The 25,149-nt window shown below is 35.4% G+C and overlaps 1 protein-coding gene across 5 annotated transcripts in view; it reads right to left on the bottom strand.

Annotated features, from left to right (window-relative positions):
• The window catches only part of CLASP2 (cytoplasmic linker associated protein 2), a 168,075-nt gene that overhangs the window by 19,493 nt on the left and 123,433 nt on the right, over positions 1-25,149 (bottom strand). For 3 of the 5 annotated variants that reach the window (XM_065932944.1, XM_065932947.1, XM_065932945.1), the window contains 9 exons: positions 24,166-24,410; positions 22,334-22,397; positions 11,940-12,103; positions 11,052-11,130; positions 10,874-10,924; positions 6,896-7,039; positions 3,711-3,854; positions 1,978-2,084; positions 71-224 (listed from right to left, as the gene is read on the bottom strand). In XM_065932944.1, coding sequence (XP_065789016.1) covers positions 71-224; positions 1,978-2,084; positions 3,711-3,854; positions 6,896-7,039; positions 10,874-10,924; positions 11,052-11,130; positions 11,940-12,103; positions 22,334-22,397; positions 24,166-24,410 — 1,152 coding nt within the window. The remainder of the gene's footprint in view (positions 1-70; positions 225-1,977; positions 2,085-3,710; positions 3,855-6,895; positions 7,040-10,873; positions 10,925-11,051; positions 11,131-11,939; positions 12,104-22,333; positions 22,398-24,165; positions 24,411-25,149) is intronic. The other 2 variants (XM_065932948.1, XM_065932946.1) reach the window with 1 other exon arrangement.

Raw genomic sequence — 25,149 nt, forward strand, 5'->3', positions numbered from 1 at the left:
CAAAGTTTAAAAACAAAATTAAAAAATCTTAATGAAAACATGTGCAATGTAAGAATATTCAAATACTCACTGAATCACCATCATCTTTTTTAGAATCTCTTTTCAATGGTTCATTCATATCTTCTTGACTACGGAAGCTGAAATTCTGAATTGCTTCAGTGACACCTCTAAGAGAGCTATAAATATCTTCAGAGTTCATATTTTCTGTGTCATAATCAAAAGCACTATGAAAAAGACAACAATTAATTTTTGTTTATGTGCAGTTTTAAAATACAAATACATCTGAGGAAATGGCACACGATATTTATAAAGACAGAGTTAGAGAATGCATATGTTCTAAAGCATAATTAGCAAAACAAAACCTGACAGCTACAAATGGCTAAAGAGCATGTTCCCCTGTTTGCTCATCAAGGGCAGTTTATAGTGACTCTGGAAGGCACAGCCCTTGACAACTGGTTTTTCTTTTCACCTTAAGAACTTTTTTTACATTTTTAAATAGCTGAGAAAAAAATCAAAACACATCTCACGACACAGGAAAATTATATGAAACTCAAATTGTGTGTGTGTGTGCATGCTCAGCTGTGCCCAACTCTTTGCAACCTCATGGACTGTAGCTCGCCAGGCTCCTCTGTCCATGGAATTTTCCAGGCAAGAATACTGGGGTGGATTGCCATTTCCTCCTGCAGGGGATCGTCCTGAAATTGTTTCGGAACATAGCAAGGCTGATTTATTTAGCTATTGTCTATGGTTATTTCACCCTACAACAGCAGAGTTGAATAAACCTGACAATGACCACCCTGCCTGCAAAGCCTAAAATATTTACCATATGACTCTTTACAGAGTTTGCTAACCCCTGTGGGTTAAGTCACAATAACGGTAATGCTGGAAGAGGAGATAAATACATTTTACACAAATATGTAAGACGATTGAGAATTTTTAACATAGAATATAAGTTTTACTGATATGAATTCTTTTTTTTTGGCCACATCATGAGGCATGCAGGATCTTACTTCCCTGACCCCAAGGATAGAACCAGTGCCCCTTGCAGTGGAAGCAAAGAGCCCCAAGCACTTGGCCGCCAGGGAAGTCCCACTGAAATATGAATTCTATGATCAGATTCTAAAATTCAACTCAGTCTGGAATTTAGCCATCATAATTATCACATATGCATAGGCATGGAAAAAATATGATGGTAAGTTTACAATATATAATAAAACATCTTATGTAATTGTAATGAATATGATGAAGAATATGCTATTTGGCTAATAACAAAAATCAAGCTGATAAGGACAATAATGGCTACTAAGTCATTTTTTTAAAGACCAGGAGAAGGGAAAAAAATGTTATTCCATTAATGAGTTAACTTATAACTTCTCTGAAGTATAGCTCATGTGGGGAGTGGTCAAGTGTGTGAAAATTTCACACGTTTCATGAAGGATCAATCTCAAGATCACATTTTTTCCCTAAGAAGTATACATATTGCCAATTTTATATTTAACCCTTCCCTATTTTTCTTTATTTTTACTTTTTTTTTTTTGGTCTATAAACTTAATTTTGTTTTCTATTTTTAAGAGGTGGTTGGCCCATATTAGATTTAAATTTTCATTATAACTTATCTCATCGTTTATATCAACCATTATAACTGAAAGACACAACTGGAAATTAATGGATTTACACAGCTTATCTGAGAAACAGTAACTATGTTATTTAATGTTTAATTACTGCTTGCTTTTCTCCAAAAGCTGTGTCCAAAGTTTTCCTGTCACTTACAAGAAAAAGAATTTCATATCCTATATATTATGATCATCTAAAGGGTTCATTTTGAAATAAACCTAACATTGTTTTAATTTGCTAAGTTCCTATGTGTCCAAGACATTTTAGTTAAGTAGTAATCAACTGGATTTATATTAATGTCAGCTTTTCTAAGAATGGGAATCTGCAGATACAAACCATGATGGAAAACAATCCTTTTATTACCTTGGAGATAAAGTATTCTGTGATGTATTGGTAGGAGAAGTAAGAGGACTGGACCAGTTGGCTGGTGACCGTGGTGTTGGTCTTGTCAAAGGACTTCCCATGGAACCCTGATGGACAAAAGTCAAATAAACATTAACATATGACAGGCTCTTAGGGAGGCCGTTCAGTCAAGATGTTGAGCACATGAAACAGTCAGATTTATACTAACAGGTCATTATTTTGTGTATTTTAAAAAATACTTTGTCTATGTAGTGAGACATGTGGGATCTTAATTCCCCAACCAGGACCAAACCCACACCCCTGCACTGGAAGCACAGAATCTTAACCAATGGACCACCAGGGAAGTTCCCAGATCATTATTTTACTTTTCTCTTTCTTTTTTAAAATTTATTATTAAAATTTATTTAGCTGCAGTGGGCTTTAATTGTGGCATGCAGACTCAGTTCCTCCAGGGTATGTGGGATCCCATGTTCCCTGACCAGGGATTGAACTCATGTCCCCTGCATTGCAAGGCAGATTATTAACCACTGGAACACCAAGGAAGTCCCCACTAGGTCGTTATTTTAAAATACTGATGTACTTATCTCTAGTTTCTGTGGGGAAAAACTTTCTTTCTATTCAGCAATCTAGCTCTTTTAAGTTTTTTTGGTTGTTGTTGTTCTCCTCACCTACTTCTTTCTCCTAAATATTACCACAACAATCTTTTTTCCTCAATAATTAAACAAGATTCCAAATTATCAATCTTAAATTAGCTTCCTGCCCTAAGCCAGTTCCTTCCTCCAATCATTACAATCACTTAAATTTTGTTCCTCCTTCAGTCTGATTTACAAATGACTTTTACAAAGACATCAAAGAAGTAAAATCTGGTCATATTAGCAATTTGCCTATCTCTCAAGATAATAATAAAACAATGTCTTCTCCTTTTATTTTTTTAATTTTTAGTTGTTACCCCACATAGCTTGTGGGATCTTAGTTTCCTGACCAGAAAGTCAACCCACGGCCCTGGCAGTGGAAGTGCAGAATCTTAACCACTGCACCACCAGGGAATTCCGCCTTTCCATTAAAAAAATAATTGACTGGTCCCAAGAAACGGTTCTCACATTGTTTTATGCTTACACTTTACCTTACTCCTGCCGTAAGTGCATCTGCTTTCTCCCTTATGCGTTATCAAAGGTACTGCCCTCTTTGTCTTTTTAAAACCCAAGTTCAATTCTTTGGCATATTATGCAACTAGTTCAATACCATTTAGATATAACACTAACGCTTCACTTACTCAGATCTTACTTCTCCAAAACAAACTCTTGTATTATTCAAGCACCTATAGACTGACAAGCCTGCACTACCCTCCTTGGGCCTGTCATTCCTGGAATAAGTCATCCTTTCTGGTTCTCCAATAAGGACTGGTTCATCTAAAGAGCATGTTCTCATTCTCATAGCTTGCAAGGCTGATGCCCTCATCTAAGTTCTGCTATATTTCACTTTCCTTGTTCATACCGTGGTTACCATTCACCACCACCCTAATGCACACCAAATAATAATAAAAAATTAAAGGCCTAAGGGCTATGTTTTCCAGGACAATATTTAATTCTGCTCAGGAAATGCTGCCTAATGCAGATGTAAAATTACATATTAGGATCAAAGTTTACTTCATGCAAAAAAGAAAGCAATTACTGTTGTTAACCATCCATCACATTAAACAATGGCCAAAAAAAAAAAAACAAGTGAAAAAAGACCTGGGTTCCATTGCCAGTGTTTCGAAGGTGATTATGGAGAAGTTTGGTAGCACCATCCTGAAAAGTTTTTGGTAAAGCTCCTAATAACATTGTAAACTCTGGGGTATTGAGTTCAAATAAGGAAATCAGGACTGACTGCGCTGCCTAGAAAACAAAGACATACAAGAAGCAGATGAATATATTTTGGTTACTCAAAGGAGACCATTTTCTTCATTCAACATTTCTGTTCAATAGTGCCAGACCAGCTTTCCTAGGGAAAAAGACGTTCCTATATGCTTTCAAATTTCTTTGCTGAAACAATAAAAATTTTTTTTGACTTACCTTTTTTGAAAGTAAGAAGGGATTATGAAAAGTATAACAAATATGGCCAACCAAGGGCAATGGTCTTGGCACCCTTATTGAAAATCAATTGGCCATAGACACAGGTTTCCTCTGGACTCTCAATTCTATTCCATTGAACTTTACGTCTATCCTTAAGCCAATACCACACTGCCTTAATTACCACTACTTTGTATGGTCTGGGTTTGTAAGATAAAACTGCCCTCATAGAATGAGTTGGAAAGTGTTCCTACCTCTTATGGTTTTTATTTTATTTTCTTCCTCTTACGGTTTTTAAAGAAGAGCTTGAGAAGAATTGATATTAACGTTTCGTAGAACTCACCAGTTAGACCATCTGAGCTTGGCTTTTCTTTGTGGGTGGTTTTTTGATTACTAAATTAATCTCTTAACTTGTTCTATTGACTTTTACAGTTAGTTTCATTAGTTTGTGTCTATCTAGGGATTTGCCCATTTCATCCAAGTTTACTACTTCCTGGCATACAATATTGAAGCATTTCTTTATAATCATCTTTATTTCTGTAAGGTCAGTAATAAACTTCTCTCTTTCATTTCTAATTCTAGTAATTTCAGCCTTCTCTTCTTTTTTCTATCAAACTACAAGTTTGTCAATTTTGTTGATCTTTCCAAAAAACACAACTTTTGGTTTCACTAATTTCCTCTATCACTTTTCTACTCTCTATTTTATTAATTTATGCTTAATCTTTTTTGTTTGTTTGTTTGGTCTGATTTTTAAAACTGAAGTACAGTTGCTATACAATGTAAGTTACAGGTGTACACTATAGTGACTCATACATTATAACTCATTTATACTTAATATTTCTCTTGTACAATATATCGTGACTGATTTTATACTTAAATGCTTGTACCTCATCATTCTCCACTCCCATATTAGTCCTCTCCTGCTGGTAACACTAGATTGTTCTCTATATCTGTGAATGGGGTTCGTTCTTATTACATTCACTAGTTTGTTAAATTTTTTAGATTCCACATATAAGTGATATCATACAGTATTTGTCATTGTCTGATTTATTTCACTGAGCATAAAGGTCAACCATGTTGCTGCAAATGGCGAAACTGCTTATTTTTACAGCTTAGTAGTATTCCATGGTGTGGGTGTATACTTATCAGCTCCTCTTTGTCCATTTGTCTGCTGATGGACACATGTTGCTACCATCTATACCTTGGCAACTGTAAACAATGGTGCTATGAACATCACTGGAGTACGTGCATCTTTTCAAATTAATGTTCTTGCTTTTTTTTTTTTTTTTTTTTAAAAGATATATACCCAGGAATGGAATTGCTGGGTCATATGGTAGCTCTATTTTTAGTTCTTTGAAACTAGGACCTGTTTTCACAGTGATTGTACCAATTTACATTTCCAACACCAGTGTATGAGGGTTCCCTTTTCTCCACATCCTTGCTAATACTTGCTATCTGTGTTCTTTTTGATGACAGCCATTCTGACCGGTGTGAGGTAGTATCTCTCTGTGGTTTTCATTTGTATTCCCTTGATGATTAGTGATTTTCAGCATCTTTTCATGTGCCTGTTGGCCATCTGCATTTTCTCTTTGAAAAATAGTCTATTCAGTTTTTCTATTTTTCAATTAGGCTGGTTTTTTTTTTTTTTTTTAATGTTGAGTTGTACAAGTTGTTTATATATGCTGGATATTTATCCCTTATCAGTCATTTGCAAATATTTTCTCAAATTAAATAGGCTGTCTTTCTGTTTTGTTTATGGTTTTCTTTGCTCTGCAAAAGCTTTTTTTAATTAGGTCCCATTTGTTTATTTTTGCTTTTATATCCTTTGCTTTGGGAGATGGAACCAAAAAACACTACTGCGATTTATGTCAGAGAGTGTTCTGCCTATGTTTTCCTCTAGGATACTAACAGTGTTTGGTCTTACATCTAAGTCTTTAATCCATTTTGAGTTTATTTTTGTATACGGTGTTAGAGGACACTCTAATTTCATTCTTTTACATGTAGCTGTCCAGTTTTCCCAGCACCAGTTATTGAAGAGATTATTTTTTCCTCACTGTATATCCCTGGTTACTTTATCATAGGTTAACTGACCATTTGTGTACGGGCTTATTTCTGGGCTCTCAGAATTCTGTTCCATTGATCTGTGTGTCTAATTTTGTGTCCATACCTTGTTGTTTTGATTACTTTGGTTTTGTCAGTACAGCCAGATACAGGATGTAAGAAATGAGTGATTAGGGTTGAAGAGGAACCTCAGGAAGATGGTGATGAGAACAGAGGGTCTAGAAAGGGACACCCCAGAAAAGAAAGAACCAGTGTTTTTGAGCATATGGAAAATCTCAGCCATGAGCATGTGGCAGAGATGTTGAACCTATTAACACTTAAAAAACATGTTGGGGGGAGAAACAGGACAATGAAAAACAAGGCAAATTATTAACACTAGGACAAATAAAGTTTCCATAAGGAGGGAGGCAGTAATTAACCACTTGGTGAAGGAATTAATACTTTCACAGTCAAAATTAAATCTTTTCTATTGATTACCAACAACTGATTCATAAGTATTTTGAAGGTTATGGGGAAAGACATAGGATAGGATACTGGAAACTAAAATCTTCATTTACAAAGGCAGACAGACAGATACACAATGACTGAATCTATCAATAGGTCAGTAAATAATGCCTAAAACTAATACATCAAGAAACAGTATAAACTCTTATTATTATTATTTTTTTTAAAGATCTTTATATCACCAGGTAAGTAACTCTATGCTAACTGGTAACATCCTGAAAACATTAGCTTCCTTAACTGGCAATCTAAAATGACTGCTTTGTTTTTCTAATTTATCTTCTGAATCTTAAACTAAAACATACCTTCCGAACATCAGAACTCTTGGGTTCTGTTGTCCAAGTGATGACCCGAGACACTGCCAGACGAGTTTCACTGGAATTTACAAAATCTCCTGGATCCATCTGTTTGGCCAGAGTTTCTATGTATTTGAGGATAGCAACCTTCACCTACATAGGGATGCACAAAGAGAGATGACAATCAGCTGGGCATCATCAGGCAATAAGAACATTTCAGAAACAGTTAGGTAATAGTTTGTTTGTTTTTTTTTTCTTACAAATACAAAATGAAAAAGCATCAACAGCAAAAGAAAAGTTATACATACAACCACCTACCTATCAGAGGTACAAGTATATGATAATGTGGCTTTTTTCCCACACACAGCAGACTTTATAAATTTCATTACCCGTCTTTGAAGAACTGCTGACACTCTCTTGATAAGATTAGACACTTCTTTAGTCTGCCTTCAGAGCTTATAGCTGACTCTTGTCTAGATCTCCCCAGGAACCAGTCTTTATACATCGAAGGACAATTTGCCTCTTGGGGAAATGAACCAAAGAGCTTTGGAAATAAGCTATTATACATCCCGTGGGTAATCAAGTGAATAATCAAAGTGGGCAATACAGATAAATATACATAAGGCTCCAATGAGACCAGGATTCTTAATAGGTCCATCAACTGCTAGAACCACCTCTCAAAATAAATGTGACAAAAAAGCTTTACAGAAGGACCACTGGGGAAGAGACAATAATTATTTGCATAAAAGAAGTATAATATATGAGTTTTAAAAGTCTTACTATTCTCCTAGAAATTCCTGATATGTGGGTGGCGTGGTAGGTAGGAGTGTGGTAGGATGCAGGCTTCAAAATCAGCAAGAGGTGGGGCAAAGCATACATGCTTCTCTCTTAGATGCAGCCTTCTCTATCCTTAGAGTAAGCCATTATTAAATAATCTCCCCTTTCTTGGTATGGCAGGGTAGAAAAAGTTAGAGAGCCACTGTTTTTAAAGTCACGTCTAACATTCTAGATTTCTAAATAATGATTCTCTAAGACTTTATCAGTGTACTTTAGAAATGCCAGCTGGCAGAGTGCACAGTCTTGGATACAGCAGACTCTAAACACATACTAAATGCTGATTTGCAGACTTAGAAAAAGGAAGGTTTAAATGTATGATTAAAATAGCAACTTTGAAAAAATATTGTCAAAGATTAAGGTAATCAGGTATTCTGTACTCCTTCATCCCCAATTACTGATCTTATTATTGATCATTTCTCTCACTCAGTCCAAATAAGGTCTCTGGGAAGTACTATGTCAAGTTAATATATAGAAGTGATAAGTTAAACTTCTATTTTTTTCCCCCACAGCACTAAGTTAAACTTCTGACTCTTGAATATCTTCCCCTCTCTGCTTCCAGTTTAAAGAAGATAGAAGGCATCAATTTATTGTCTTCATTTCATAATAAATGATTTTAAGAAGTAACTATAACTTTAAGAATTTTTTTTTTTTTTTTAAAGAGTTAGCCCATCACCATCCTGAGTAAATCATATAGTGAAGAGGGAAAGAGATGTATGGCTAATTCTGAGTAGCAGGCCCAACTAAATTATGGCAGCACATAACATTCTGGATTTTTAAGCCACATCACCTTCTATTGGTGAGACCAGCCAAAAGAAAGCTAAAGTAAATCAAAGAATAAACAATGCATTTTGTTTTTTGAATATATTTATTTGCACTATGTGAGATTTAATTACTACCATGTCTTGGCAATTTATAGAGGCATGTAAAGTTTCTAAAGAGTTTCATAGAATAGGTGTGTTTACTATACAAATAAGCAAAACAACCATAATACATATATAATCATTTGAAAATTTATATTTTGGTAGTATATTTCAAAAGGTTATAAACATAGTATTTTTAATAACATAAACATGCATTCTTCAGAGAGGAAAAACAATATAGTTGATAATGTGTGTATAATTCTAAACATATTTCTGAAACTCAGGAAAAAAAAAAGTCAAAAAGTTCCACGTATTTAAAAAATATTACTCAAATAAAATCATCCTGTATATCATCTTTGTCTATTTTAATGCTTCCATTTTGACATCTGGCTACATGACAGTTTGTGGGAAATATAAAATATTATCTGAAAGATCCAGCACTTTTTAAAGAATTTTGATAAATCTCATACTCAAGTTATTTGTGTTTTTCTATAATCTGTTAAATTTTTAATTCTTAATCCTGTCAACCATCTGAAAGTTACTTTTATTTTCAGCATAAGGTACAGCTCCAATAGAATTCCTTTTTGCTATCATAAGACATCAGTTTGTGGGTTGAAGAGTGATTTTCCCCTACAGCTTTATATGTATGTGTGTGTATAATATATGAAAGCCACACATATGTCTGTATTATAGATTATGACATATACATATATAATACATTTACATAGATTGTTTCTCTGAAAGTCATATACACATACACATACCCTCATAAATATGAGGTAAATATTCTTTACCTCAGTCGGTAAAGAATCTGCCTGCAATGCAGGAGACTGAGGTTTGATCCCTGGGTTGGAAAAATCCCCTGGAGAAGGAAATGGCAACCCACTCCAGTATTCTTGTCTGGGAAACCCCATGGACAGAAGAGCCTGGCGGGCTATAGTTCATGGGGTCACAGAGTTGGACGCGACTTAGCGACTAAACCATCACCACGTACATATGTGTATGTATGCATGTATGCCTTTCAGAGAAACAGTCTGTTGATTCCAGTCTTCAGTATGACATTTCCTAACAGGGAAACTAATTTTATACTTCCCGTTGTCTTTCTCTTCAGGTCTTTAGCAGCTCATATTTTGAAAACTAATGATTCAGACCTCCATTTCTACTGGCCCATGTAACAACTCTATATATGTTTTCAATAGCATTTGAATACCCACCACCAATACCTAAATCATAATTCTTTCCACAGTTTACAGTTCATCATGTATTATAAATATTAATGACAGAAAATTATAAGAAATACGTAGCACAACGGCTTGGACAAATAACAAGTTTAAATAATATCCATCAATAATATCAAGTAAATTATTCTCCTTCTGCAGGTCACTTTTAAAAATCAAAACAGATGGAACCTCTTTCACAAAGCAGCTCTGAGAAAATAACATATGTTGAGTACATGTTAACTCTGGTAAGAAATATAATTGTGACTTTAAGGCAAAATCATATTCAGAAACTTAAAAGGAAAATCAGTCCAAGGCAATAATGCTTATAGAAACATTTCGTGCAGAACAGAGCAGAAAATACAAGGCTTGTAAATGTACATATGCTTGTTATTTCCCTGACATTAATCTCATTTAAGAAAACTTAATAAAACCATTTTTAGTAAAGAATTCAGGGGTGCATATTATATTTTCTTCTATGTTAAATAATTATTTTTAACAAAAAATTGGTATCTACCTAATTTCCACATAAATTATTAGAAAACGTGTGCTAATAACAATTGAGAAAGCTAATCCCAAATCTAAAGCTTATGCACACATCAGAAATATCACATTGTAAGAAGAAAAAAAAGCTACTGTTTCAATTAAGAAGAACTGGAGAACAGTTCTGAGATTAAACTTAAAAAAATTTTTGTTAATTGAAATACATAGGCAAAACTGATATTCTGCCCAGAATACCTATTCAAACTCCTAAACTTTGAAGGAAAAAAAAAAGGACTGGGAAATCACAAACATAAAATGAGAAAAGACTTTATAGAGAGAGTTTTGCACAACAGCTTAGGGTTAGACAGCCATACTTGTGTTGCTTTCTAACTATGAGTTCCCAGTAAGCTTCTCCGGAAGATAATCTGGCACCGAATAACAATTGAAATCAAATCCGTGCATGCTTTAGAGGCTTATAATGGTTAGTAATTGAATATATAGATGCATACAAACATTATCGGAAACACTGCAGAGTTTGAAAAGAGAGTTAAGAAAAGAAATAATGCAGATTAAAACAAAACCAATAAAACCTTGGAGCTCCAAAAAGAGTGAAGCTGGTCCCGAAGTGCTGGCTTGACTGTCTGAAAGTTTATAAAAACAGAATCCACTGATTGAACAGCTTCTCATGTGACAGAAATACAAACATTAACTTTATGAATAAAATACTTGAATTCCTTACAATGTCTTCAAAAGACCTCAAATTTTTACCTTCAAGCTTGGTGTCTGGGTCTGATCAACTGTAAATCTCATTAGAATATTGAACTGAAGATCATTTGGAAAAGATTCTCTGAAATAAGGAAAGAACAAAGCAAAAAATTAAAAATTAAGTCACCAAGTAAGCTTTTAGCAAACTTAACAGATTATGTTTGATACCAAAACATAATGTCATTTAGAAAGCATGCATGAAGCAGTATCTACATGTGGTATAGTCTATGTGGTAAAGAATATAATAAAAGCTATTCCCAGAAGAACCAGAACGTTTGAATTTATACCCTGCAAGTATAAATTTAACCCCCTGTAGGGGGTTAAAAAGCAACACTAGAGCAAATAATGATCTCTTGCCTCGGTTACAGATTTAATCAGAAAATGTATTCAGGGAAAAGTTCAACAGTATCAGAGATGTTTCCATACCTAATATCTGAATTCTAGACTCACCTCAACTTAGTAAATGGATATTTGAAATAAGTCACTTCAACAATCTACACAAGAAAGTAGAAATGTACCATTGGTTCAAAATCTTCTGAAAAAAGAATGCATAATAAAACATTCTTTTTAAATTTAGCAAATATTTTTATCTTTATATCAGATTGAATAAAATCCTTAACTTTGCAGTTACATCTTAATTACAATAAATTACTACCTTGAATTACTCAACCGTTGTTAATGAAATTTTTTATAGATTAAATGCAATGTTTGAACTAAGAACCTATGTTGTATCAAATTATACCATGTAAATGACATCATTAACAATTTTCAAATGGAGCTCATGCAGTCTTGATGGTTTGAAAGGACTCAGAAATCTGAACTTTCAATACAAAAACTAAGTATTCTTAATTACTACTGGGTAAACTTGAAATATATGAAGAAAAATCTTACCTTGTAACATCGAGGGCTTTCTGAACTTTTGCTTGAACAGACCCAAGCAAATCAGCACCCATTTTTTTAAGTAGTTGCGTCAGCAGTACAAACAACCAATCCTGAAGGTCGTCTTTGTGGACTTGTATGAAGTCCACTAGGGTCTCCAAAAACATGCTGAATACCTACAGTGGGTAAATGGGGGGAGGAGAAGAAAAAGGAGGAAATATTGACCTCTATGATCAATTCAAAACTGAAAGAGAAAGGAATACAGGAATCAGAGGCACAGCGATTGGCAGCCAAGCGGAAAAACAACCTCTCTCGCTTTTCATTGGACTCTGTGATACAAGAGTACATTTTAACTGTTATCCAACTTCTGCTGAAGTTCGACAATTAGCTATTCCATGCAGCATCACTTGGTAAAGAAACTTTGGCCATAATGGCTGGCACACCTAAGGTTGTCAATGATGCCACAGCTTAAACTGAAATTCGTTTTATCTGAATTTAGGGCAAGAAACTACCTATAGTCTCACCAGCCCCCAGCTCTCTGAAGTGTCAGTGAGTTAATCAGAGGAAGACTATGCTGACAGCTACCTTAATATATAAGATGATTTTTAACATAATGGGCTAATTGGAGACTTCTTAGTTCTCACAATGTTAGTGGCCACAAAATTCTTTGGTATAAGATGTTAAAAACTGCCCCAAAAGTAATTTTAAATGACCTGTGTGCTCAGTTGCTCAGTCATGTCTGACTCTGCGACCCTGTGGACTGTAGCCCTCCAGGCTCCTCTGTCCATGGGATTCTCTAGGCAAGGATACTGGAGTGCGTTGCCATTTCCTCCTCCAGGGGATCGTCCCAACTCAGGGACAGAACCCACGTCTCTTACGTCTCCTGCATCAGGCAGGTGGGTTCTTTACCACTAGTGCCACCTGGGAAGGCTTAAATGACCTGGGACACCTGCGCCTAAATAAATAAAATCAGGACACAAACCTACATCTACATTTTAATGATTTCTACAAAGAACCAGATGGCATGCTATTAGTCTCCATTTCTCCATTTTATACTTGTCTCCAATATTAATCTACTAGTTTTAAACTCCTTATAAGATTCAAGAAAAATTAAAGGGGAGGGAAGCTAAAATTCCTAAGTGATTTATCTCATTAAAAATACGACAAGTGACAAACAATAAGGTTATATCTCTTCAATAAATTCAATATCATACTGGACAATTTATTTCAACATAAAGAGGGAAAAGTTCTTAAGACAACATCAGTCATGTTGTGTTAGGAGACAATTTATAATCCCAATGGATTATAAAATCTATGGCTTAAAAAAGTTAGGTCCAATGTAACTATGCTAATTTAAAACTAAGAGTTTTGCTCTCAATATATATTTTACTTCTTCTACTTTGCTTTATGTAGTTATACACGAATTCCTGTTTTTTCACTGTTAGAAATGAAAGGCTTTTTATCTATCAGAATTATAACTAAGCTTTTTAACATCTGAATTTGAGTTAGAAAAAGATGTGATTGTGTGTATGTGCTCAGTTGTGTCTGATTCTTTGCAACGTCATGGAATGAATGTAGCCCAGCCAGGCCTGTATGTCTATGGAATTTTCCAGGTAAGAATACTGGAGCAGGTTGCCATTTTCCTACTCAAGTGGATTGTTCTGACCCAGGGATCGAACCTGCATCTCTTGGATCTTCTGCACTGGCGGGCAGATTCTTTACCACTGTGCCACCTGGGAAGCCCAGAAAAAATACACTTTGCTCAAGACGCTATTTGTAAAAGCAGAAAGTATGACTGCTTAAAATTTCTGTTACTTCTGATCTGAAGGCAGTAAGTACATGTGCCTCAACACTGTTCTTAATCACAATGCAGATTCATTAACTCCAGTCCTACCCTACCAGAACCACTTGGACACAGCTTTACCGAACTGTCTCTGGCTCCCTCCTCAGGGCCTGAGGAACTTCAACAGACCTACTCAGTGACAAATACATGTATCTAACCTAGTACTCACCCTGACTAGCAAATCTGTCCAGTGACGTCCTGGATTTAGCCAGTACCTGCCTTAAGTCAAACGTTAAATATTCAGGAATTTTGTGAGATGGTTGGTGGCTTGAAATCAGTCATTTGGGACTATTTACACCTCAGGAATTATAACAAACATGACAAATCAGGGCTTCCTGCTACTCCCTTAAACCTGGTGTACCAGCACAACACTCTCTAATTCTCTGGTTCACTTTCACTCTTACTGTTTCAACTATCGCCTATTTTCCTTAAGATTCCAACTTTAAGCTTTCACTATACCAAAATCCATTTTGAAAATCAAAGGCATTAGAAAGCCTAAGTCAACTCTCTCATTTTATCTGATTCTCAGAAAACTGAGAACTAGAAAATTAAGGGACTTACTTGCTCAAGGTTTCCACAGCTCATCAATGGCAAAGTCACTTGGCTTTTAATTGTGTTCAATGCACTCTATTACTGGACAACTTCCTCATCTACTTGACCGCCATTCATGATAAAATTCTCCACTGACTTTCCCCTCATTTTGATGTCTTCTATAGCTATCCTTATAATAACTCTTTCTCCAAGGAAGAGCCAATTTTATTTCCAAGACTAGTCTTTCTATCTGTATTCTTGCTCTCTAAAGTATGGTCTCCTCTATCTTTACTCTTCTATTCTCAACCTGAATTATTTGTTTACTGATGCAGAAGACACTGTCTCAAGAATTTCTCCTTCAATTTCCAGCCTATTGCACCCATCAATTACCTTCCAATCAAGAAATGTCATAGCTTTTTCATGAGCTTAGTATGCCTGGCCATTCCATAGTTTGACATTGTTTTTCCTCTTCTTATCTCCCTTTTATCATTGTTACCAGGCATTTTCCTTTTCTATCCTGAATGTGGGGAGATCTCTTAGATCTTCATCCTGATTCTGTTTTCATTGAAATTATGACTTCCTTGACAGAGCCTCTCTGATCTAGCCTTTTAGGCCGCATAATAACCTCTATAATAGCTCTCACTTTTGGCCTTACTCAAATCTGTCGATCACAACACCACTGTAGGCACCAGGCCTTCCTGACCTCAAGTCTGGATTTCTCTAACAGGCCAGAAAGCAGATATTCTAGGCTTTGCAGGTCATGTGATGTGGGTCGCACTCTTCAACTCTGTCATCACAGCATAGCCACAGACACTATGCAGACAAGTGAACACAGTCTGTTTCAATAAAATTTTATTTACAAAACAGCAGACCAACTCAGACTTCTTTCTGTCAGACAGTGACATCACTCTTTTGACAGAAACAAGATTCTTTAATGTCCCTTCACTGTCTATAGAAGAATGTCTCAAATGCTTAGACGAGGCTCTAACTCTTCAGGCTGATGTTGGACTATTTAGCAACATAAAGTCTTCATCCCTAAACACATATCACGCACACTCCTGATTTCCTACCACACTCTCTAATCCCTCTGTTTACATAAAGTACATGACTCCTGACAAAGCTTACCACTCAAGTCCCAGCCAAAGAGCTTCTTGGATATCTTTAGATAATAGCCACTGTCCATCCCTGTTTAAAACTGGTACTTGGGCTACCTTTATGGTGCTCTTTAACTTTTTCTGTATTTATGTTATTTTCCTATCTGGAATATATAGCATTTGAGAACAATGGCTCTATTTCAGTCTTATGTCACCAGTTAGAACCAAATCTAAAGTTATCAGAGTTTGAGGATGCAATTAAAAAGTTGTCTGATGAAACTGTAGGAAAAGTTCTCTTAAAAGTAAGAATTTTCTTTTAGTTGAGTAAAATGTACCTTGGTAACCAACCCCTTTTCTCAATGCAAGGGAAGATACGGATGACCTTCCTTTCAATACAGCCAAGGTTTTCTTCACTGTAAACTTTCTGACATCTCCCACTTCTCTGACTCAGGGTAGTCATTTGTAGGAGGCCCTTTCTTCTCATCCTGACATAATCCAAAGTTTATGTTCCTGTCAAGATCTGAACTGCTATTTTCTGTAGGAAGACGTGTCTGAGTCTCCTAAGTAGAAACTTCTTTTGATGAGATAAAATGTGAGTATAGCTGAATAAAACTGTAAATGTGTACTTATAGTACTTTACATATAGAATTATACTATTATTTTTCAAAAGGCTTATATTCTATCAACAGTACTTCCTAAATGATACACATATGCATATATATACACATACATATATATATATATATATCTTCATCCAAAATATACATTGGAAGTTTGCATAAAATTTCATGTGACTGCTGTATCATAAAGAGTTCACTGTCAGACAGATGTTGCTATTCTCCAATTTCCTTATCTATGATTAAAGGAGAAAGAGAAAAGTGGATATGCTAATAAAACGTTGGGCTAAAAATCTGATTTCAGAAGAGAAAGCTGAGATCACTGCTCCTTAAACTGCTCTGTTTCCTTTAATGGGATACCATTAGCAGAATAGTAAAAGTACATATGAGGAGGTTAGAACTCAATTTAAAAAACTGATTGTGAAACTTGGGAATAATTCAATGAAATCAACCTTCAACAGACTCAATGCATAATCCTACATATTTTACAACTCTAGTTCATTGGGAAAAGCACTGTAATATTCGTGTTATTACAATTGAGGCAGACTTTTCTTCACCTTGCTATATCAGGTGTATCAGTTGCTCAGTTGTGTCCACTCTTTGTGACCCCATGGACTATAGCCTTTGGGGCTCCCCTGTCCATGGGATTCTCCAGGCAAGAATACTGAAGTGGGTTGCCATTTCCTTCTTCAGGGGATCTTCCCAACCCAGGAATCAAATCTGGGTCTCCTGCGTTGCAGGCAGATTCTTTACCACTGAGCCCCAGGGAAGCCCCCATATCTTAGGTGTGCCAGTCATCAAATATAGAACAGAAGAACATAATCAAATTAGATTAATTAGTAGATTAAAAAGCACATCTCCAAACAGAATGACAGTTTGCGTAACTGCAAATAGCATTTCGTGGATTGCAAAGGTTCCAACACTGCATGAACTCTTTGGGAGAGAAAATAGAGAAAAAGGGTTAATTTCACAGTCATGCAGTAAAGTTAGGTTTCCAACAAATATTGAACCAACTTACTCTCTATTGAGAGTTCCAACACAGGGGACAGCATGCAAAAGGAAAAAAAGAAAAAAAAGAAAAACACACAAATTAGTCGCCATCAATGCCAAGTTCCTGTATGGAAGAAAAACACTTAGAAAATAAAAATGACAAATGTTTTCCAAAGTTTTATGATAAACTCAAAAGAGCTTTTAACACAAGAGCTAAATGAATGGTATGGGAGAAGAGTATGTGGTTTTCCTGTATTTCTCTCTCACTTTCTTGCCAAGAAAAGTTACAAACAAAAAAAAAAGAAAAACTCCCTTCTTTTCAGACCCTACTATCCTTGAGGTTCAACTTCTGGAAAGAATCTAAGACTAACAGACACCTGCCAACATTTCTGAACAGTGCCAACATTTGCTTCCAAAGCATGGTATCTAAGAATTTTTCGTTTATTTTTTCCCCCTCTTGAGAAGCAATGTATTCACAAGTTAAATTATTTCTGTGAAGGACTGGAGCAATTACTATTGTATGGAGGTTAAAAATACTACAACTTTTAGTTTTCCCCAGGTACGATGCATGTTTGGTCTCTTGATTCTAAGACCTGTAGGCAGGTAAGACTACACAGACCATAATATGTCAAATCAAAGCATGTTCTTCAGTAAAGGTAGCACTCCTCAAGTAGTTCCTTCTGAGTCGACTGTCAGAATCACAGGGGATAAGCTTTCTGACACACCTTACATTTGGAGGAAAAAGTGTGTCTAGAGCAATCAAAATAAAAATCTGCCCTGAATTCCTTAATTTTTCAAACTTACTTATTTTTAAAAAAGCATATGTAGTGCTTATTGTGTTGTAAGGACTTTACATACATTAACTCATTTAATCATCACTGCAATCTTATTAACTCTATTTTACAGATTAAGCAATGCACACACTGCTAAAAAGTAATGGAGGTGGGATTTGAACCAAAGCAATCTAGCTCCACTACTCATATTTGTCATCACTGTGTTATACTGTCTCTCTCAGGAAAATATTAAGAGGCTTTAAACTACACATTTGCAGCTTTATAATCTAAATTACTGTCATACAGACACCATGACTGAATCAGTAGTATATGAAAATTTAAAAAGTTTATCAAGTTATGAACATCAAGTAATTTCAGCTTGTACACTGTAAATGTCAACCACATTACTCATGTCACAGAAAAAAAATCCAGCATCTATTTCAACTGTACTCAAAAAGAGCTCTTTTCCAGCCCTTCCTTTCTGGGATGTCTTTACTGTATAGTGGAGTTCACCTGATATTTCAGCTGGACTCAGATACTTAATAACACAAGAAAGAGAAACATTCTAGGGGTTGGAGGTGATCCTGGATGAAAGGAGATGGGGCTGCTGCTCACACCCTGGTTCTCTAAGTCTCCTATTTCTGCTGGGGACAGCAAGTGGTCTACTGCTACTTTTCAGATGCTATTAAAATAGATTGAAATGTTGAATTCAACTTAAAAGGACACGGGAAAGTCCACTCAACCAATCTCATGATAGGAAGTGTCTCCGAAACCCTATGGCCCATGCTGGGGCAAGGTTTCAGATGGTTTCTGCCCTGTGAGCTCTCAGGATGGCTGAGGTTACAGATAAGTGATTCCAATTCAGAGTGGAGAGCATATTTGAGGAAAGAAAGAGAAGTGGCTTTGATGATCTGTTTCGAGGCTATGAGGAAAAGTGCAGGGCACATTTGGGGAAATGAACATGGTTTTCAGGCTGGATGGAGAGTGAAAAGGGAATAACAAGCAAAAATGACAGGCTTTGTTTGAATATTTTCTTGAGGGTAATGAGTAGTCACTGAAGAGTTTTAAGTCAGGAGAGATTTACCTTTCAGAAAGATTATTCAAAGGTGCAGAAAGAGAATTTAGGGATAGGAGGTGGGGAGGAGGTACAGCAGGCAAAAGACAATTGTGCCAGGAATGAGTAGTGAGAATGGAAATATTTAGAAGGTTGAACCAACCAGGACTGAGTAAATTTCTAGAATGATGCCCAGTGAGGGGATGGTGGCTTCATCTAATGAGATAACGTGACACAAGAGAAAAAGTAGTTTTAAGGTTTAAGATGAGCCAAAGGCATGTAAGTGAAGGAGAAAAATATGGGCTGGAAGTACCATTTGAGAGTCATCAGGATAAAGTGGGTGACAAGCTTCAAATAAGGTACAGAGTGAAAAAGGAGGGCCTAGGGCAATGCTCTGAGCTACAGCGACACTAATAAAACAGAGACAGGTGTCTGAAAAGAGAGGCTGTCTGTTGCGAGGAAGACTGGATTAGACAAAACAGAAAACAACCCTTCTCCTCCTCTTCCACACCACATTCCTTAGAGTGTCAGAAAAGATAAACTGAGTACACTTACAACAAGGCTGAAAATAAAAAGGGATGTCAAAGAGCAAGTTGAAATTTATGAAAAATTCCTGGAAGACCAAGCCGATGAGGGTATATTAGCAAAAAAAAATAGAGTACAAGTTTATGTGGCTGCTAACAGCTTCAAGGTAAGACCTCCTGCCATTTCCATAGGAGAAAAGGTAGAAAGAATGGGCTTATGTGAAATTAATTTTGCTGATGTGGAGGCAGGAAATGGAGTTTCTGTTGCATGGCTTCTATTTTCTTGGTAAGCCAAGAGGCCAGGACAAATGCTCAGGATAGGAGATGGGTGGAGAGGGGAACAGGGCTGGAGTTAAATTTAAGGAGAGACTATTTGACAAAGTCTCTACGGCGGACAGAAGAGAAAAGCAAGAGGTACAAGAAAGGCAGGACAGAGCTTTTAGAGCAAAATCACAGATCAGAAATGGACAGCATATATAGGAATAAAGGTTGATTTAACCCACCAGGGACCGGTACACTGTTTCCCCTCCACAGTCTTGACTTCAACCAGTGGCATGACTATGAGCAGAGGTTCTTGAACACGTTTTTATTTTAGTGTCAATCATTAAAGTTGATTGTATACAACAGGGGTTGGGAGACTATAATCTGCAAGCTAAGAATGGGTTTTACATTTTAAAATAGCTTTTTTTAAAATCAAAAGAAAAGGCTATTTAGTGACCCAAGTTAATTTTATGCAAATTAATATTTCAATGTCATAAGTAAAGTTTTATGGACTAGCCATGGTCACTCGTTTAGATTCTGTCGATAGATGTCTTTGTGCTATAATGGCAGAGCTGTAACAGAGATCATTATGGCCCACAAAGCTGAAAATATATACTGTCTGGCCCTTTATAGGGAGGGGGAAAGAAAAAAAAACAACTCTTGATAGACAGCAGTTGGGAAACTAAAACTAAAATTTTACTTCGAAGGAAAAGAAAACATCAAGAATAGCTACTTGATTCAAATAACTGGACTATTAGTACTTTATAAAATTAAAAAGGAGGGCTACCTACTACTTGAACAATATAAAAATATGCAAAAACTCAAATCAAACCCTGATATTTTTAAATCCCCACTATATGGTGATCTAGCCAGTCTATTCTTAATTAATTACATTATTGGCAGTCTCTGATGGACAATCACCAAATAAAAGCTGAGCAAAAGGAGTTAACAAAAATCTTCCCTTTATATCTGTATTCAGTGAAATAACTTAAAAAAAAAAAAAAAACAAAGCCAGATGGATCAATAAGAATTGTATGCTGTCATAAAACCCCACAGGAAAAAAAAACAGAAAGTCTCCTTCCTGACACCTCTAGGGAAGATCGTGGCTGATTCTCCATATTTACTAAGGGAGGCCAAACACCTATGTTTTCACCAACATCAAACTCAGCTTTCCTATTTGATCTTCAAGAGACTTTAATTTTAAAATTTACTTCATTTAAAAAATTTTTTCTTCAAGAGACTTTTTAAAAAAAGTCTCTTTATTACTGTTAAATCCTAGGATCCAACTAAACTGCATTCTGTCCTAACAAAAAATAAAAAACTATGACTTCAAGAAATAATAATGGCCTCACTCTCATACCTTCCAGTACAGATGAATTATACTACTTATTGGAAGATGTTTTAAAACTCTATTTTTAAAAGTTGTATAGATTATTAACAAAATATTATTTAATAAAACAAGTCCACCCAGATCCTGTCTTGTTCTTTGACTCATACTGCTAACAAAAAAAATGTCAACAGTTAATTTGTTTAGGATTTATAGAAATTCTTCCATTATAATGATTCCTACAGTAATTAGTAGTAGTAATATCAGTATAAAATGGTGTAGTTATCTACATGTTCATTTGAAAATTATATAAACTTAGTGTGCTTTTTGTCTTTAATGGGATCTTGAATTCCTGGATAAAATAAATATACCTTCAGATAAAAGGATAATTTTTGGAAGTTATTGCTTTAAAGTTAAGACAGTTTATTTTCCTTAGCCATATTTTAGTTTATGAAAAGAGTGGGATTTTAGTATCTTTAAGTAGTGTCACAAGTAATGAAAACACTGAAAACAGAAAAAAATGAGGAGAAAGAAAATGTGCAACAATAAAGTGAAGACAATAAAAAAAATGAAGCAAAATTCATTAATATTTTTATGATTTCCCTTCCACATCTCCCTCTCACTTAGGTTAGAAATTCTCATGTAGACACCTGGTGTCCTAAAGGAAGATATTGAATAAAATTTCACCACTGTCAAACACACTGCTGAAAATAGAACAAATGAGTACATTTTACAACAAAACTTTACACTTTAAAACAAAAATTCCACAGTACACATGCAGCCTATACATAAGTACTTACATAAGATTTTAATCAGCATTAAAAGCTGAACAAAGTTCTAAAGATTTTTATGAACTCTTTCAACATATGTAATGTTTCTCTTTTATTACTCACAAACTGCAGGTGAAACCGTATTTTGTGCTTTTGTGGTTTTTTTTTTTTTTGCTTTTTGTTTTTTAATGGCAGTTCTTGTCTACAAAATTGCTCTTTTAAGAATATATTTATGTTAAAAGAGAAGAAAACAATAAAAAGTTAGAAACTTTTTCCAACTTATCCCAATTATTTCTTTTACAAATAGTAATATGTTTTTAGTAATACAAATACTCACCCTGACTAATTGTAGAAGAGTTGTGCATGTGACTATATCTTCTTCAGTTTACAGCCTTACATAATCTCTCTCTCTTTTGGAGAAGCTTAAATAGTTATCAGAGAGCAACTTCTAAATTATGTATGATATCAAATACTCAATTTCAATTATGTTGAAAAGATCATTGCCACTTTAGGGTAATAAATAAATAAAAATGGCTTATAGTTTTTTGTTATTATTTACTTCATTTTGGGGGCAATACAATAATGACACCTTATAGGAGTAATCTTAAATACTAAAACATACCTTGCCATGAGGATCAGCAAACATTCTTGTGAAAATTTCACATAATCTTTTCAGTTCAACTCGACTGTCAAAATAATAAAGTGGCTAATTAATACAATGCTGTAGAAAGAAGTCATTTAAGTGACTTACATATATATTTGAGCTTCTTTTTTTTTAAGCCAAAAAAAAAAAAATCAGCTCTCAAAATTGAGAAATTTGTAGGATTTACTAGTCAGGGCTAAATACAATTTATCAAAAGCAACAATAACTCTGTAGTAACATACACAATATTTTAAAGGTTGAAAGTTATATGAAACTAAATACAACTGTACTTTATTAATGTAGCACAGCAGAGTAAACTATACAGATGATGTTCTCAGCACATGAATCTTACCCTTTTAAATGCTTTTCTGTTTTCTTAAATTTTGCCACCTGAGGGCTAAAATCTTTCTAAACTACGACTACTTCCTTGCCATTTAAAATGATACACTGAACCTAACACTAATCTAATCTTGGTGGGGTTGGAAACAACATTATGATGATTTATTGTAGTGATTCATGAACTGTAATATGTAATATTCATGAACTGTAATAATATGTAATATGAAATTTAAATATATTAGGAAGTACATAGATAAACACTTATTGTAAATTATATAGTTCTAACACCTCCTAAAATCAAACCCTAATTTCAGGTATTAAGGCAGGAAGTAGCCCTCTATTTTCCACCATACTGAAACTTACGAATTTTCTGAAACTAAGTTCTTAAAGGGATAGACTGTAGAGATTTAAAACACTACACAGATAAAAACGATAGACTTTAGAGGGGAAAAGCAAGCAAAAGCCAGTAGGACAGGAAACCGAATCAAACCCAATTAAAAATCAATATAAACTTAAAAAAAAATTATTTTATTTAATTATTTATTGGTGACATCTCATGACATGTGGGATATTAGTTCCTTAACTAGGGATCAAACCCGTGCCCCCTGTAGAGGAAGCATGAAATCTTAACCACTGGACCACCAGGGAAGTCCCTAAACTTCAGTTCTCAAGAGAAATTCACTCCAAATCCATTTCATACTATACCAAAATTCAAATATCACATGAACACCACAAGTATACCTTCATTTTCAAGTGAGCATAAATATTCTTTCATCTCAATGAAAAACTTATCAGGAACGAATTTTAATGAATGAGTCAACTTTAATATTATGTTATACTTTACTATTTATTTTCATTTAATTAACATTTTTATTTAATAACTACTTATGAAAAAAGTTTCCTTTAATAATGTTTCTTTAAATAGAGCAAGATAGTTATAATTTAAAAAATAACAATAGTATGGATGGTCCTAAAAAAGGATTAAGGCTTGGGATAATATTCTGATGCCACTTTTTGAATTCAGGACATATATGAGCCCACACTAGTATCTTTAAAATTATGAAAAAGTCAAGTAAAAAAATGCTAACTCCAGGGCCTTCCCTGGTGGCTCAGTGGTAAACAATCTGCCTGTTAATGCAGGAGAGACGATCCTCAGTCCAGGAAGATCGCACATGCCATGAAGCAACCAAGCCCCTGCACCGTAACTGTTGAGCCCGTGTTTCAGAGCCTGGAAACCACAACTATTGAAGCCCACGCACCACAGCGACTGAAGCCTGAGTGCCCTAGAGCCCATGCTCTGCAACAAGAGAAGCCAGCGCAATGAGAAGCCTGTGCACTGCAACCAGAGAGCAGCCACGCTCGCCACAACTACAGCAAAGCCTGTGCAGCTCTGAAGACCCAGCACGGTACCCCCCATCAAAAAAAAAGCGCTAAACAGACACGATAATTATTTTGAAGACAATATAACTCACCTTAGCGTTCTCTGATTTTTCAGTAAGTTCTGCAGACCCAGGAGGCCTTCTTTCCTCTCTGACCAGTTGGAACTAGCACATCTGTTGAGGACTTCTGCCACATCTTCTGTCTGCCTCATGTATGTAGGAATACTACCATTCCGAGAGCTGTAGGAGCGTTCTGAACAAGCACTGGATGCATCACTGTTGGCATCATCATCTGAATGCATCCCATATGATTCGTATCTTCTTCGAGCAGGTTTTTTCTGTTATACATAAAGACTCTCATTAGTGGTAGCTAAAATAACATGCCGGTATTTCACGATTTCTACTGACCAGAAAAGGACTGGTTTTTGCATAAAAATCATTGTAAAGCATGCTGCTAACCATTGTAATAATAAAATGTCGAATTTTAGTTTTTTTCAGAAAACATGTTTTAGGAGTTAGTAGGAGATGAAATATTCTTTAACTATGGGGAGTGGTAGAAGCAGAATAAGACTACTATATGGAAGTCAGATATGTAAAGTGGGGAGTGCTAAAAACATGAGGTTCTTACTTTTCTTTTTTCTTTTTGTGGAAAACCAAGACCTACTACTAGAGTGTAAACGAACAGGCTCTGTACTAAAATTCTGAGTTGTTACAAGAAATTAAAACCTTTTTAAAGGATGAGAATGTGTCAGAAAAACATGTTTCCTGTGTAAAGTTCTATTTTTTCTGTCTCTCTACCTCCCCTTTCCTCTGTTCTTTCATTTCCATTATCACTTCTTTGCCACTCTTCCTTCACTTGCACCCATCCCTGATGTTTCTTCGAGAAGAGAATCACAGAGAATGACGACAGCCCCTTTGGCTTACTCTCACTCTGGGGAAGCAAGCTCCCGAAGGGCTCTCCATGCCTTCCCCAATGTGCCTAAACTACCTCTTTCAATATATGTAAGAAAGTACTACTTTGATTTCTTCACATCTGAGGTTATTATTTAATAAATAAAACTGCTAATTTTACCTTGA

The sequence above is a fragment of the Muntiacus reevesi genome, chromosome 4, assembly GCF_963930625.1.
Source record: "Muntiacus reevesi chromosome 4, mMunRee1.1, whole genome shotgun sequence".
In the NCBI taxonomy this organism is placed as follows: domain Eukaryota; kingdom Metazoa; phylum Chordata; class Mammalia; order Artiodactyla; family Cervidae; genus Muntiacus; species Muntiacus reevesi.